The sequence below is a fragment of the Hyperolius riggenbachi genome, chromosome 6, assembly GCF_040937935.1.
Source record: "Hyperolius riggenbachi isolate aHypRig1 chromosome 6, aHypRig1.pri, whole genome shotgun sequence".
Classification (NCBI taxonomy): Eukaryota; Metazoa; Chordata; class Amphibia; order Anura; family Hyperoliidae; genus Hyperolius; species Hyperolius riggenbachi.
The window spans coordinates 388,105,249-388,119,718 of NC_090651.1; the positions used below are offsets into that span (position 1 = coordinate 388,105,249).

Sequence of the window (14,470 nt, forward strand, 5' to 3'; positions counted from 1 at the left end):
GCCTCCCTCCAACAGACAGCAGCCCTGCACGCCAGGTCACCCAAGCGTGAGCGGCAGCTCCAGCCAATCACGCTGCACGCTGCCACTCAGCTGACTTCCGTAATCCGCGCTACTCATAGGCCGGCAGGCAGGAACTGGAGCGGAGGAGGGCGCAGATGTCCGTTTCTACCCGCTCTTTTGAAAGCCAATTGATGGCACAATTGATGGCGTTCATGGATCGGGAGTCAGGACGCAGACAGGTTTCAATGCGCCCTTTGAACTCTGGCGCCCTAGGAACGTGCCTTGGATGCCTTCCCACAAATCCGGCCCTGATGAGAGCCACACCTACACAGTCTATTCTATGGAGCTGCACTCCCCATCAGACAGAAATCTTACCCCCTTCCATGTAGTATGAGAGCCACACCTACACAGTCTATTCTATGGAGCTGAACTCCCCATCAGACAGAAATCTTACCCCCTTCCATGTAGTATGAGAGCCATACCTACACAGTCTCTTCTATGGAGCTGAACTCCCCATCAGACAGGAATCTTACCCCCTTCCATGTAGTATGAGAGCCATACCTACACAGTCTCTTCTATGGAGCTGAACTCCCCATCAGACAGGAATCTTACCCCCTTCCATGTAGTATGAGAGCCACACCTACACAGTCTATTCTATGGAGCTGCACTCCCCATCAGACAGAGATCTTACCTCCTTCCATGTAGTATGAGAGCCACACCTACACAGTCTATTCTATGGAGCTGCACTCCCCATCAGACAGAAATCTTACCCCCTTCCATGTAGTATGAGAGCCACACCTACACAGTCTATTCTATGGAGCTGCACTCCCCATCAGACAGAAATCTTACCCCCTTCCATGTAGTATGAGAGCCACACCTACACAGTCTATTCTATGGAGCTGCACTCCCCATCAGACAGAAATCTTACCCCCTTCCATGTAGTATGAGAGCCATACCTACACAGTCTATTCTATGGAGCTGCACTCCCCATCAGACAGAAATCTTACCCCCTTCCATGTAGTATGAGAGCCACACCTACACAGTCTATTCTATAGAGCTGCACTCCCCATTAGATAGAAATATTTGCAAGATGCTGCACACAAAGTTGCTGTACACATTCAAAAGATCATTATCTGCAAAAGATCCGTTCCTGCAAAAGATCAGTACCTACAAAATACATTCATAGTCTATATTTCCATGCGGATTATTGTGGACATTTTTCCGCATAAGGGCATAAGCATCCGCATACAATGAATTTTCGATGCTGGTCGAAAACACAAATATTTCTGAAGATTTTCGTGAAAATTCGCCAAAAAACGAAAACAGGATTTTCGATGCGAAAATGACTTAGGCGAAAATTCGCAAGCAACACTGCTACATGCTACATTAGCACTATCCAAGAGCGCCACAGGGAGGATTCCCAATCAGGGATGCTCAAATTCGGCTTTGGGAGATATCCGGATTTTTGCTATCCGGATATCTCCCAGTAATGCTGTGCGGGCTGGGCGGGGGGGTCAAGCTTACCTCTCTGACGTCTTCTTCGGTCGTCCCTCAGCGCCTCCCACGATGCGGTCCAAGCGGCCGTCACCTGATTACAAACACTTCCTCCTTCCGGGTTAAGGGAGGAAGTGTTTGTAATCACGTGACGCGCATGGAGCGCATCGTGGGAGGCACCGAGGGACGACCGAAGAAGACGTCAGAGAGGTAAGCTTGACCCCCCCGCCCAGCCCGCACAGCATTACTGGGAGATATCCGGATAGCAAAAATCCGGATATCTCCCGAAGCCGAATTTGAGCATCCCTATTCCCAATGCCCCCTTTTTATACAACCGGAGGGACCGCGGGAACCACAGCAGCACCCCGGAGGGGGAGGCTAGGTGCCGCAGGCGACCCCCCCCCCCCAAGCGTGGCCAGCGCCAGGGAGAGCCGTCTGCACCCACCTCCCAATATTAAAAACAGGCACTTACCTTAACGTCCATTGCGTTCTGCTACATGCGCATTAATTTTCTCATGGAAAGCATTTTGTGCAGTTTGTGTCCTTTGGAGGCAGGTGGTGGATGGCTTGCTCCGGTGGTGTGAGCCCTGGAGTGAGTTGTCTGCACCTGTCCTCCCCCCCCTCCCCCCCCCTGGAGTGCTGTATGTGAGCCAGCCCTGAGCTCTAAAGCTCGGGGTGACCCATGCTTCACTCCTTTCTCATGTGGTGCCCCCAAGTTAATGCGCATGTAGCAGAACGCAATGGACGTTAAGGTAAGTGCCTGTTTTTAATATTGGGAGGTGGGTGTGGACAACTCTCCCCGACGCTGGCCACGCTTGGGGGTGGGTCGCCTGCGCCTCCCCCTCCGGGGTGTCGCTGTGGTTCCCAGGCAGTGAGAGAGCCTGGGACCCTGTGGTCCCCCCGGTTGTATAAAAGGGGGGCATTGGGAATCCTCCCCGTGGCGCTCCTGGATAGTGCTAATGTAGCATGTAGCAGTGTTGCTTGCGAATTTTCGCCTCGAAAATCCCGTTTTCGTTTTTTGGCGAATTTTCACGAAAATCAGAAATATTTGCGTTTTCGACCAGCATCGAAAATTCATTGTATGCGGATGCTTATGCCCTTATGCGGAAAAATGTCCACAATAATCCGCATGGAAATTCAATCTATGCGGACGTTTATACGGAAAAATGCCCGCAATAATGCGCAAGAAACTTCTCTGAATGCGGGCGCTAATGCCCTTATGTGGAAAATGTCCGCAATCATACGCAAGTAATGCGAAAATGACTGGCCTTAGGCGAAAATTAACGTGAAAAAATTAGATGGAAAATTTGCCTGTCAAAACGAAATTAGGCGAAAATTCGGTAAAAATTTATCTAAACAAATTTTTGCTTTTTCGCTCATCACTGGCATGTAGCAGGGCGACTGCTTTGCAGTATTGGTTTTTTGACCCTGCATAGTTTGGCATGCAAAAGCAAATGCATATTTGCATGAGCATTGCCTCATGAATAGCCAATTAGGCCAGATTTGCAAAGCCAGACTTGCTAGGGTAGGCCTCTTTTCCACGGACAGTTGATAGGCAGTAACATGCCTCTCAAACTCTTACAACTGCTCACTACTGCCTGGTAACAGCTTGCTGCTGCCTGGAAACTGCTTGTTGCTGCCTGGTATCTGCTCACTGCTGCTTGCTTGGTAACTGCTTGCTGCTGCCTGGTAACTGCTTGCTGCTGCCTGGTAACTGCTTGCTGCTGCCTGGTAACTGCTTGCTGCTGCCTGGTAACTGCTTGCTGCTGCCTGGTAACTGCTTACTGCTGCCTGGTAACTGCTTGCTGAGCACACAGCTCAACAGTCCGTGGAAAAGAAGCCTAAAACTTGGTGATTGAGCACGCATACATTTTCTCATGCAAAGTACTTCTTCTTCTTGCTCGGAGGTTGAGGCACTTACTCTATTATATATATATAGATAGATGTTTCTCCCGGAGTAAAATGAGCCATAAATTACTTTTCTCCTATGTTGCTGTCACTTACAGCAAGTGGTAGAAATCTGACAGAAGCGATAGGTTTTGGACTAGTCCATCTCTTCATAGGGGCAAGGCTTTAATTCTGTATAAAGATATTCCTTAAAGGATACCACAACTGACATGTGGCATAATGAGATGGACATGGGTATGTACAGTGCCTAGCACACAAATAACTATGCTGTGTTCCTTTTTTTCTTTCTCTGCCTGAAAGAGGTAAATATCAGGTATGTAAGTGGCTGACTCAGTCCTGACTCAGACAGGAAGTGACTACAGTGTGACCTTCACTGATAAGAAATTCCAACTATAAAACACTTTCCTAGCAGAAAATGGCTTCTGAGAGCAAGAAAGAGATAAAAAAAGGGGGAATTTCTTATCAGTGAGGGTCACACTGTAGTCACTTCCTGTCTGAGTCAGGACTGAGTCAGCCACTTACATACCTGATATTTACCTCTTTCAGGCAGAGAAAGAAAAAAAGGAACACAGCATAGTTGTGTGCTCGGCACTGTACATACCCATGTCTATCTCATTATGCCACATGTCAGTTGTGGTATCCTTTAAAAAGGATTTAAACAATGATGCTGTCCAGTTTCCCTGCTCGCTACACAGTTTTTGGGCAGCTGGAAAGAGCAACTGCCATTCACTAAGTGCTTTTAAAAATAATTAAACCCCTGAGAATCCCCAATGATGAGATGGACTAGTCCAAAACCTGTCACTTCTGTCAGATTTCTACTACCTACTGTAAGTGACAGCAACATGGGAGAAAAGTAATTTATGGCTCATTTTACTCTGGAAAAAACATACTTCTTATTTGTTTATGTTTGCACATATTTTAAATTTTACAATTTTTCACCATAGTGCCCCTTTAAGCATGATCATCGTACTGTTAAAAGCACAAATATTTGAAAGAGGCACCCTGTACTATTAAAAACAGGTAAAATGAAGAAAATGAGGTGGCTTACCTCAATGATAAAATCTTTGTGTAAACAAAAGATTTTAATAAGCAAAGGCAACGCGTTTCGTGGGTCTAAGCACGCTTCCTCAGGCCAATAACAGTGCCAAATGAAAAAAAGCTGTCCAGCATAGGGAGCCTCAGCTTTTTTTTATTTGGCACTGTTATTGGCCCGAGGAAGCGTGCTTAGACCCGCGAAACTCGTTGCCTGTGCTTATTAAAATCTTTAGTTTCTTCAAAGATTTTATCATTGAGGTAAGCCACCTCCCTTTCTTCATTTTACCTGTTTTTAATAGTTTTATTACACCAGGGCACCTCTTTCCCATATTTGTGCTTATATACCCCCACCATAGCTTGTTGGAGGGGTCTTGACAGACCACAAGTGGTGTTGACCACGGTAGACATCTGCCAGTTTTACTTAAGAGAGCCACCACATCCAGGTCCTTTTGGGCCACTCTGAGTGGAGTCGGGTTCGTTGTCTCCACCTGCTTCCTGTAGTCGGTTGACCCTCTGCAACCTTCCTTTGTGAGTAGAACATTTATTTCACCTAATGACCATTTCTGCTTACTAAACATCCTGCACTACTGGGCTCCCGTTTTTGTTTCCTGTAAATCTTTCTAGGGTGTCAAGACACCCCCATCTCTTCACATACTGCTAAAAGATCTGTGACTGGCTCAGAGCACACATGAGGAAGGGGAACCATCAGGTAACCTCATAGGGACCCTCTGCAGCACAAAGCCTTGTGATTGGCCGTATAGTGTGGGCGTAGTCTACTCTAACCTATCGGAAAACTTTGAGAGGGAGCTGTCCACCCAATCACATTAGCTGAATTTCCCTATGAGGTTTCCTGCTGGGTCCCCTAAACTAGACTAGCATCGATCCTCCCACAGTCCGCCTCTATACATGTTGGAGTTCTGCCAGCTACATACACAAGACAAGACAAATAACATTTTTATCGCGCTTTTCCCCTGGCGGATTCAAAGCGCCAGAGCTGCAGCCACTAGGACACGCCCTATAGGCAGTAGCAGTGTTAGGGAGACTTGCCTAAGGTCTCCTACTGAATAGGTGCTGGCTTACTGAACAGACAGAGCCGAGATTTGAACCCAGGTCTCCTGTGTCAGAGGCAGAGCCCTTAACTATGACACCATCCAGCCACACTAGATTAAACTCAGCTGGTGCAGCCGATCTGGCATGTGTACGGCGGCCACCTGATATCTCCTAAAGATCTGTCATGGCAGCCACTCACACCTCCTGTAGGAGGCCACTGTGTCATGTGCTGATCACTGTGCAACAGACGTACTGCTAGCCGGCCTGCAGTGATGCATCTGTACAGCATCGGGCCCTAAACTGTCATCAGGGGGATTTATCCCATACCCTTCTGGACAACAGTCCTTGTACATGGGAATGAGGATTAAACAGGAAAATTTATATTCACCTACTGTCATTTTCCTTGCCTGGTGCAATTCCATATCGTCACACTTCCTAGTTTGCTCCACCCCCCTAACCAGGAAGTGTGACGACATGGAGGCACCAGGGAAAATTGTTTTCCCTGAAGTTGGGTTTAGAATTTGGTGTGAAGCTGGCTATACTGTAGCCAATTATCACTCCACCGATGTTAAGGACTAAAATTTATTGCAATGTTGGTTTTAGTCAATCATAAAATAATTGATCATACCATCAATTGTAATATTGATTTTTATTACAGTTGTAATATTAATTGAAAACAAAAAATGTTTTTGATAAGAGTATGACTAGCATAAAGGGAATCTGAACTGAGAGGCTGCTAAAGTTATTTCCTTTTAAACAATACCAGTTGCCTGGCAGCACTGCTGATCTTTCCGGTCAGTAGTGTACGAATTGCTCACCTGAAACAAGCATGCAGCTAATCTTGTCAGATCATTTGTCAGAATCTGCATGCTTGTTCAGGGGCTATGGCTAAATGTATTAGAGGCAGAGGATCAGCAGGACAGCCAGGCAATCTGCATTGTTTAAAATTAAATATGTCAGCCTCTATATCCCTGTCATTTCAGGTTCCCTGTAAACTGTGGACACTATTACTGCAGGTGGCTTACCAAGTGGGACAAAGCAACATTAACAGGCGAGAGGCCACAGACATGACATCACTGCTCACCAACCGGCCAGAACAGGAGAGATGTTATCTGCCATCTCTTATCTGTAAATGTATTTGCTCACTCATTATTGATCTCTGACACAACACAGGCGCCACCTACAGGGCAGAGTGTAGTATGACAGCATAAGTATGGACAGACTTGTCAATATCCTAAAATATCACACCCTCGTTCTCAGACCCAGGCGGCTGCCTCTGCTAACACTGCAGTGATGGATGCCTCCCTGAAATCTTCTGGCCAGAAAAGGATGAATTGTTTATCAGTTCACTCTGATATATTTGCCATAATAACACTGGTAGTCAGGAATTACAAATCGGGGGACAAAAAAGTGGAGATCTTGTTTTGAAGATTGTCGCTTCTTTATAAATACACCCAAATCGGTGGCATAGCAATAGGGGGTGTACCTGGGCTACAGAGCCCACCTAGAGCCACTGTATTAGATCATCATCATTGGCACTGTAAAGGGAATGATCATTATGCGCTTTGTATAATGGTATTCATTAACACACTGACCCCACTAACCTGTGGCCGTATCATGTAAATCATGTAATTGTTCTACAGACAGCTCTGGAGTGGGACAAATATAACATTTACTCTAGGGCGCATGGCCTCTGACCCCAGTGTCTTTTTTCATGGTTGACTTTAGTGAACAGCTGTGAATGTGGATAGTACTGACTCACTGCTTGACCTGGCTGTACCCCTCTAATGTAGACACTTTCCTCTCAGGGCAGCTTTGAGGCAGACATGAATGTTTACAGCTCTTTCACATTATGCGTGTTTGTGTGCACAAGACATCTCCCAATAAGATTTTAAACTGGCCGCTCAAATGTACTGGTCTATGATTGAGCGTCTGAGGACTATCGTCAGGTGCCTGTGTCTTGTCATGGTGCCTAATAACTAACTTATTGGGAAGCTAAACCCAGACTTCACAAAGAGGCGCTTAACTTGAATCCTTGTGCAGATTGTTTGATACTCCTCCCTATATTGCCTGATGAAGCGGGGTTGAACCTGCGAAACGCGTTGCATTTCTTTTTGGAGTTCCTAATAAATGTGTTTGACTGTCTGAATCGCAGTCGTTGTCGTGTCTGCTTGAGGGAGGTAAGACCACCACTTCCTCCTTCAATTTTGCCATTTAAGTTGGTTTTTAAGCTCATTTAATCTAATCTTATACTTTTGGCGCCTCTGTTCATTGTTCACAAAGGGAAGGGTTATGTGTGAGGATTTGGTGACATTTGGAGGCTTAAGGGGCCCATACACTCAGCCGATTTTCTGTCCGATCGATCAAAATCAATTGATTGATCGATTGCAAATCGGTTGACCGATCGACCGATTGGTGGCCGATTTCGATCGATTTCGATTAATTTTAATCAATCTGGCAGGGTGGAAAATCCAGGTCGATCTGTTGAGTTTGCTTATCATTTTGCATTGTCCCTAATGGAAATCTGATGGCAAAAAATGCCATCAGATCGATTTTCAATAGATTTCAAACTGAAATCTATTGGAATTCTATTCCTAGTAAAAAAAAAATTTCCTAAACACATCAGATAGACCAGAAATCTATCTGATGATCTATCTGATGCTAATCTGACGAGTGTATGGTCACCTTTAGAAGGCAAAGACGAGGGTCGTTAGTTTGAGTTGTAAGGGTGCGTATACACATCCAATTTTCATTTGACAATGATTGGCCATTTCGCGACTTCCATGTAGTATAAAAGCTTCCTACACAATCTGATCCTAGTATTCAAAATCTGTCAACCCTCATACTACACGGAAGTTGTAAAATTGGCCAATCACAATTGATCGTGTATGTGCACCCTTGGTGTTTGAAGGATGGGATTAGGCATCAGGAAGACGTCATTGTGAGGGAACGAGATTGGGGACAGTGGTCAGGAAGGGGGTGACATTAGGGTAAAGTTACAGTTAGGCATCAGGAAGACGTTATTGTGAGGGAACGAGATTGGGGATAGTGGTAAGGAAGGGGGTGACATTAGGGTAAAGTTACAGTTAGGCATCAGGAAAGGATTAAAAAGGGACTCCAGTAAAAATAATGTAATAAAAAGTGCTTCATTTTTTATCATAATTATGTATAAATGATTTAGTCAGTGTTTGCCCATTGTAAAATCTTTCCTCTCCCTGATTCACATTCTGACATTTATTACATGGTGAATTCTTTAGTCCTGTCAGGTGATCTCTGCGGAATGTTTGTTTCCGCTCATGAGTGCAGGCGCAGTACACGCACGGGTGCAGCATGGCGGTGCATGAAGGGGATCACAGTGACGGTCGTGACGGTCTTCAGGAAGGTCACTGCAGTTGTCACCACGAGGACTTGCAGAGTTTCCAAGAATCCAGTGGTTTCCCTCTTCATTGTTATCTGTTTTTTTTACCTTTGGATCACCTCAGGGTTCTATTTAAATAATCTAAATGTCAGTCACTATCTCAGGGCCAGATTTCAGCAACTACACAGGCCCGGGCCTAGGGCATCCGCTTTCCAAGGGGCTAGGGGACCTGCTTTCCTGCTCTCAGGAACCATTTTTCTGCTGGGAAAGTGTTTTATGGTTGTAATTCCTTGTCAGTGAGGGTTTCTCTGTAGTCCAACTGCAGTCCCGACCCGGACATAAACTTACATACCTGATGTTTAACTCTTTCAGGAACTATACACAGAGAAAAAGTACCCTTTTTGAAAAGCACCAAACTAATCATATAGTATCAAAATATACAAATCTTTATTGTTCAAAACCACATACAATCATAAAAACAATGAAAAATCCCCCAAAAAGAGGGTGACATACGGTGTCTCTCAACATACAAACTGTAATATAATAATGATGAGTAATTGTGTTTGCACAAACTTATATTACATAGTTTTGGTATACCTATTGTAGGTTCCTACTACTGATTGTTATTCAATACAATATTTATATTTCACCATTGTTGGCATTTTTTGAGGCTAGTAATTATAATCAGCATTAACAGGGTGGGTTCCCCCAGCTGGCCAGAGGTAATATATTGTTACTCAGAATTATTATATTACAGTTTGTATGTTGAGAGACACCGTATGTCACTCTCTTTTTGGGGACTTTCTCATTGTTTTTATGATTGTATGTGGTTTTAAACAATAAAGAATTGTATATTTTGATACTATAAGATTAGTTTGGAGCTTTTCAAAAAGGGTACATGTTCTCTGTGTATTGTTCTTGCTAGTTTGGCCCCTAGCACATTCTAATTTAGGATTCCTTAATTTATGCATGGTGCTGGTCCAAAATGTTTAAGATAAAACTCTGATGTTTAACTCTGTCAGGCAGAGAAAGAAAAAAAGGAACACAGCCTAGTTATTTGTGTGCTAGGCACTGTACATACACATGTCTATCTCATCATGTCACATGTCACCTCGGGTATCCTTTAAGCGACTGGCTCCTGAGCGCTGGTAAATATGTATCAGTAACAGATAAGACCCTCCCCCCCATCTTTCTTTAATTTGTCGTGGGACTTCATTATGTAGTCTAGCCCCCCCTATGGGGAGGAGGACTGATCTGAGCCATTTGATAGAGGTGCAGCCCGGGATATTTGTGGCCGGCAGACTTTGGGACAGTTTATGCAGTTCTTAGTAGTTAAGTGTAGTAAGTAGTAGTAAGTCTAAGTGTTAATATTAAACAATGTATTCTAGAAATGCATTTTATTTAGTGCTATACAATAATAAAGTACCACGGCCTTCATCTGCCACATCTACTGGTGTGGTCTCAGTAATTTTAGTATAAGGTTGTTTGTCTGGTTTCTGTGTGCGGCCTACAGTACCATGCAGCTGTGCTGCTGACACTTAAAGGACACCTGAAGTGAGAAGAATATAGGGGCTGCCATATTGCATTTCCTTTAAACATTACCAGTTGCCTGGCTGTCCTGCTGATCTGTTTGGCTGCAGTAGTGTCTGAATCACACCAGAAACAAGCATGCAGCTAATCTTGCCAGATCTGACAATAATGTCAGAAACACCTGATCTGCTGCATGCTTGTTCAGGGGCTATGGCTAATAGTATTAGAGGCAGAGGATCAGTAGGACTGCCAGGCAACTGGTATTGCTTAGAAGGAAATAAATATGGCAGCCTCCATATCCCTCTCACTTCAATTGTCCTTTAAAGAGAACCTGTAGTCTCCAGGGGACACAAAGATACTTACCTTAGCAGAGTGAAGCTTGAGATGGCATGCAGACCCCTGGGGTCATAGGCCACATCCATAGTAACGCAGGGAGCATTGGTTACCTGCTCTGCGGGTCTCTTCCCTCCATCACAGCCGCACGCTCTCTGCAGCATCTGATTGCTCTGTTTATTTGCATGAAATCGACATAAACATTTTTCATCGACTTTCTTACCTCCCAACATTTTGAGATAAAAAAGAGGGACACTATAAGACACGCCCCCACCACACCCCCTAACCACGCCCCTGTCACACCCCTCACCATGCATATCACAAAGAATTCATAAGCAAAAGATGGAGTGTTATCATTCAGACCACACTGGTCCTCTCTATCATCAGTATTCGTTTATCTTCATATTAACATTTGAAAATAAGAAATATATCAATTTAAATGATGGCGATAAAGTTTACAGTCAGTTAAACACATTTTTCAGTAGAGAAATACATATATTGACACAGATCTGTACGAGTCTGGAAAGAGGGACAGATGAGGAAGAAAGAGGGAATTGCTTCCCAAAGAGGGACTGTCCCTCCGAAAAAGGGAGAGTCGGACGCTACGGCTCTCCCTGATCATCCCCAGTACCCAGAATACAGCAACTTGCAGCGACACACAGCAGATTGGTGAAGGCCTGTCTATAAACCAGTGACTTTTACACCATTCATTTGCCATCAGCATTTCACTATTATCACTTCTCCCCATCCCTCAGCTGCTCTTGCTCCTCCCCCCCCTGCCCCCCCCCTCTCCCCCCTGCTCTCCCCCCTCCCCTTCCACGACAAACCGTAACCAAACCGTCACCACCCTCTGCAGATAACCCCTTCCTGCCCAGACCCCTTTCCTGTCATGTAACCCTAACCTCCTCTGACTGATAAAATTAACTTCACCCACCCGCCCTGCACCCTCCTGCTGTCACTCTGCTATGGCACCTAACTTTAACATTAACCCCTTCCTGACCAAACTCTCTCACACCTAGCCCTAGCTTCCTAACATTACCCTGCACCCCCCCTGCTGTCACTCCTAAATAGCACCTAACTTTAACCCCTCCCGGACCAAACTCTCTCCCTCTCTCCTAACCCTGGCTTCCTAATATTAACTGCTAAGCTAAGAAGCCCCCTAACTCTCATTAAAGGATACCCGAAGTAACATGTGACATGATGAGACAGACATGGGTATGTACAGTGCCTAGCACATAAATAACTAGGCTGTGTTCCTTTTTTTCTTTCTCTGCTTGAAAGAGTTAAATATCAGGTATGTAAGTGGCTGACTCAGTCCTGACTCAGACAGGAAGTGACTACAGTGTGACCCTCACCGATAAGAAATTCCACTTTTTACCTCTTTCTTGCTCTCAGAAGTCATTTTCTGCTGGGACACCTTTAAGCACACATGAGGTGAGAGAGATATGGAGGCTGCCATATTTACTTCCTGTTAAGCAATACCAGTTACTTGGCAGTCCTGCTGATCTCTGGCTGCAGTAGTGTCTGAATCACACACCTGAAACAAGCATGCAGCTAATCCACTTAGACTTCAGTCAGAGCACCTGATCTGCTGTATGCTTGTGCAGGGGCTGTGGCTAAACATATTAGAGGCAGATGATCAACAGGACAGTCAGGCAATCTGCATTGTTTATAAGGAAACAAATATGGCAGCCTCCATATACTTCTCACCTCGGGTTCTCTTTAAGGATAACATTTTGCAGTGGGTGCTACATGCAACTACAACAGCACAACTTCTAACTCCCTAAAACTCCAGCAAAACCTCACTATGTCCTGACATGACCCAGGCAAAGGTTGCAAAGTTTAGATAGCTAATAGAAAACAATATATATTTAAAAAATCCAGTCCAGTTTTGCTAAATCACTTAAAGGGATCCTAAACTGAGAAGGATACTGATGTTTCTTTTTAAAATAATACCAGTTGCCTGGCTGTCCTGCTGATCCCGTGTCTCTAATACTGTTAGCCACAGCCCCTGAACAAGCATGCAGCAGATCAGGTGCTCTGACTGAAGTCAGACTGGATTAGCTGCATGCTTGTTTCAGGTGTGTGATTCAGACACTACTGCAGCCAAAGAGATCAGCAGGACTGCCAGGCAACTGGTATTGTTTACAGGAAACATCCATATCCCTCTCAGCTAAGGTTCCCTTCAAAGGACAACTGAAGTAAGAGGGATAAGGAGGCTGCCATATTTATTTCCTATAAACAATACCTGTTGCTTGGCTATCCTGCTGTGCTTGGCTATCCTGTTGATCTATTTGACTGCAGTAGTGTCTGAATCACACCAGAAATAAGCATGCAGCTAATGCAGTCATACTTCAGTCAGAGACGCCTGATCTGCTGCATGCTTGTTCAGGAGCTATGCCTAAAAGGATGAGAGCCAGAGGATCAGCAGGACTGCCAGGCAATCTGCATTGTTTAAAAGGAAATAAATATGTCAGCTTCCATATCCTCTCACCTCAGGTGCCCTTTAAGCTGTACAGCGTTCTGTTCTCTGCTCAGCGATGTAGCAGTTACCGAGCTGTTGGCTGTGAAGCAGAGCCGGACATGCAGCTTGTTTCATAACATTTCCACAAGACAAGCGATAAGCACACAGGCAGCAGTCACTGTCACGCTCCCTCCCCAGTCCCAGCAGTCCCTGCACTGTCACGCTCCCTCCCCAGTCCCAGCAGTCCCTGCACTGTCACGCTCCCTCCCCAGTCCCAGCAGTCCCTGCATTGTCACGCTCCCTCCCCAGTCCCAGCAGTCCCTGCACTGTCACGCTCCCTCCCCAGTCCCAGCAGTCCCTGCACTGTCACGCTCCCTCCCCAGTCCCAGCAGTCCCTGCACTGTCACGCTCCCTCCCCAGTCCCAGCACTATCCTGCTCCCTCCCCAGTCCCAGCGGTCCCTGCACTGTCACGCTCCATCCCCAGTCCCTGCACTGTCACGCTCCCTCCCCAGTCCCAGCAGTCCCTGCACTGTCACGCTCCCTCCCCAGTCCCAGCAGTCCCTGCACTGTCACGCTCCCTCCCCAGTCCCAGCAGTCCCTGCACTGTCACGCTCCCTCCCCAGTCCCAGCAGTCCCAGCACTGTCACGCTCCCTCCCCAGTCCTAGCAGTCCCAGCACTGTCACGCTCCCTCCCCAGTCCCAGCAGTCCCTGCACTGTCACGCTCCCTCCCCAGTCCCAGCAGTCCCAGCACTGTCACGCTCCCTCCCCAGTCCCAGCAGTCCCTGCACTGTCACGCTCCCTCCCCAGTCCCAGCAGTCCCAGCACTGTCACGCTCCCTCCCCAGTCCCAGCAGTCCCAGCACTGTCACGCTCCCTCCCCAGTCCCAGCAGTCCCTGCACTGTCACGCTCCCTCCCCAGTCCCAGCAGTCCCTGCACTGTCACGCTCCCTCCCCAGTCCCAGCAGTCCCTGCACTGTCACACTCCCTCCCCAGTCCCAGCAGTCCCTGCACTGTCACGCTCCCTCCCCAGTCCCAGCAGTCCCTGCACTGTCACGCTCCCTCTCCAGTCCCAGCAGTCCCTGCACTGTCACACTCCCTCCCCAGTCCAAGCAGTCCCTGCACTGTCACACTTCCTCCCCAGTCCCAGCAGTCCCTGCACTGTCACGCTCCCTCCCCAGTCCCAGCAGTCCCTGCACTGTCACACTCCCTCCCCAGTCCCAGCAGTCCCTGCACTGTCACGCTCCCTCCCCAGTCCCAGCAATCCCTGCACTGTCACGCTCCCTCTCCAGTCCCAGCA

At 46.6% G+C, this 14,470-nt stretch overlaps 1 protein-coding gene across 4 annotated transcripts in view; it reads right to left on the reverse strand.

Annotated features, from left to right (window-relative positions):
- Nucleotides 1–14,470, reverse strand: part of LOC137521998 (heat shock cognate 71 kDa protein-like) — a 67,401-nt gene that overhangs the window by 50,828 nt on the left and 2,103 nt on the right. Inside the window, exon 1 of one of the 4 annotated variants that reach the window (XM_068241995.1) lies at nucleotides 13,262–13,308. The exons of 2 other annotated variants lie outside the window; for them this stretch is intronic. In XM_068241995.1, coding sequence (XP_068098096.1) covers nucleotides 13,262–13,293 — 32 coding nt within the window. In that variant the 5' untranslated portion in view covers nucleotides 13,294–13,308. Of the gene's footprint in view, nucleotides 1–10,738; nucleotides 10,813–13,261; nucleotides 13,309–14,470 lie in introns of those variants that run through there. One more of the 4 variants, XM_068241993.1, reaches the window with a different exon arrangement.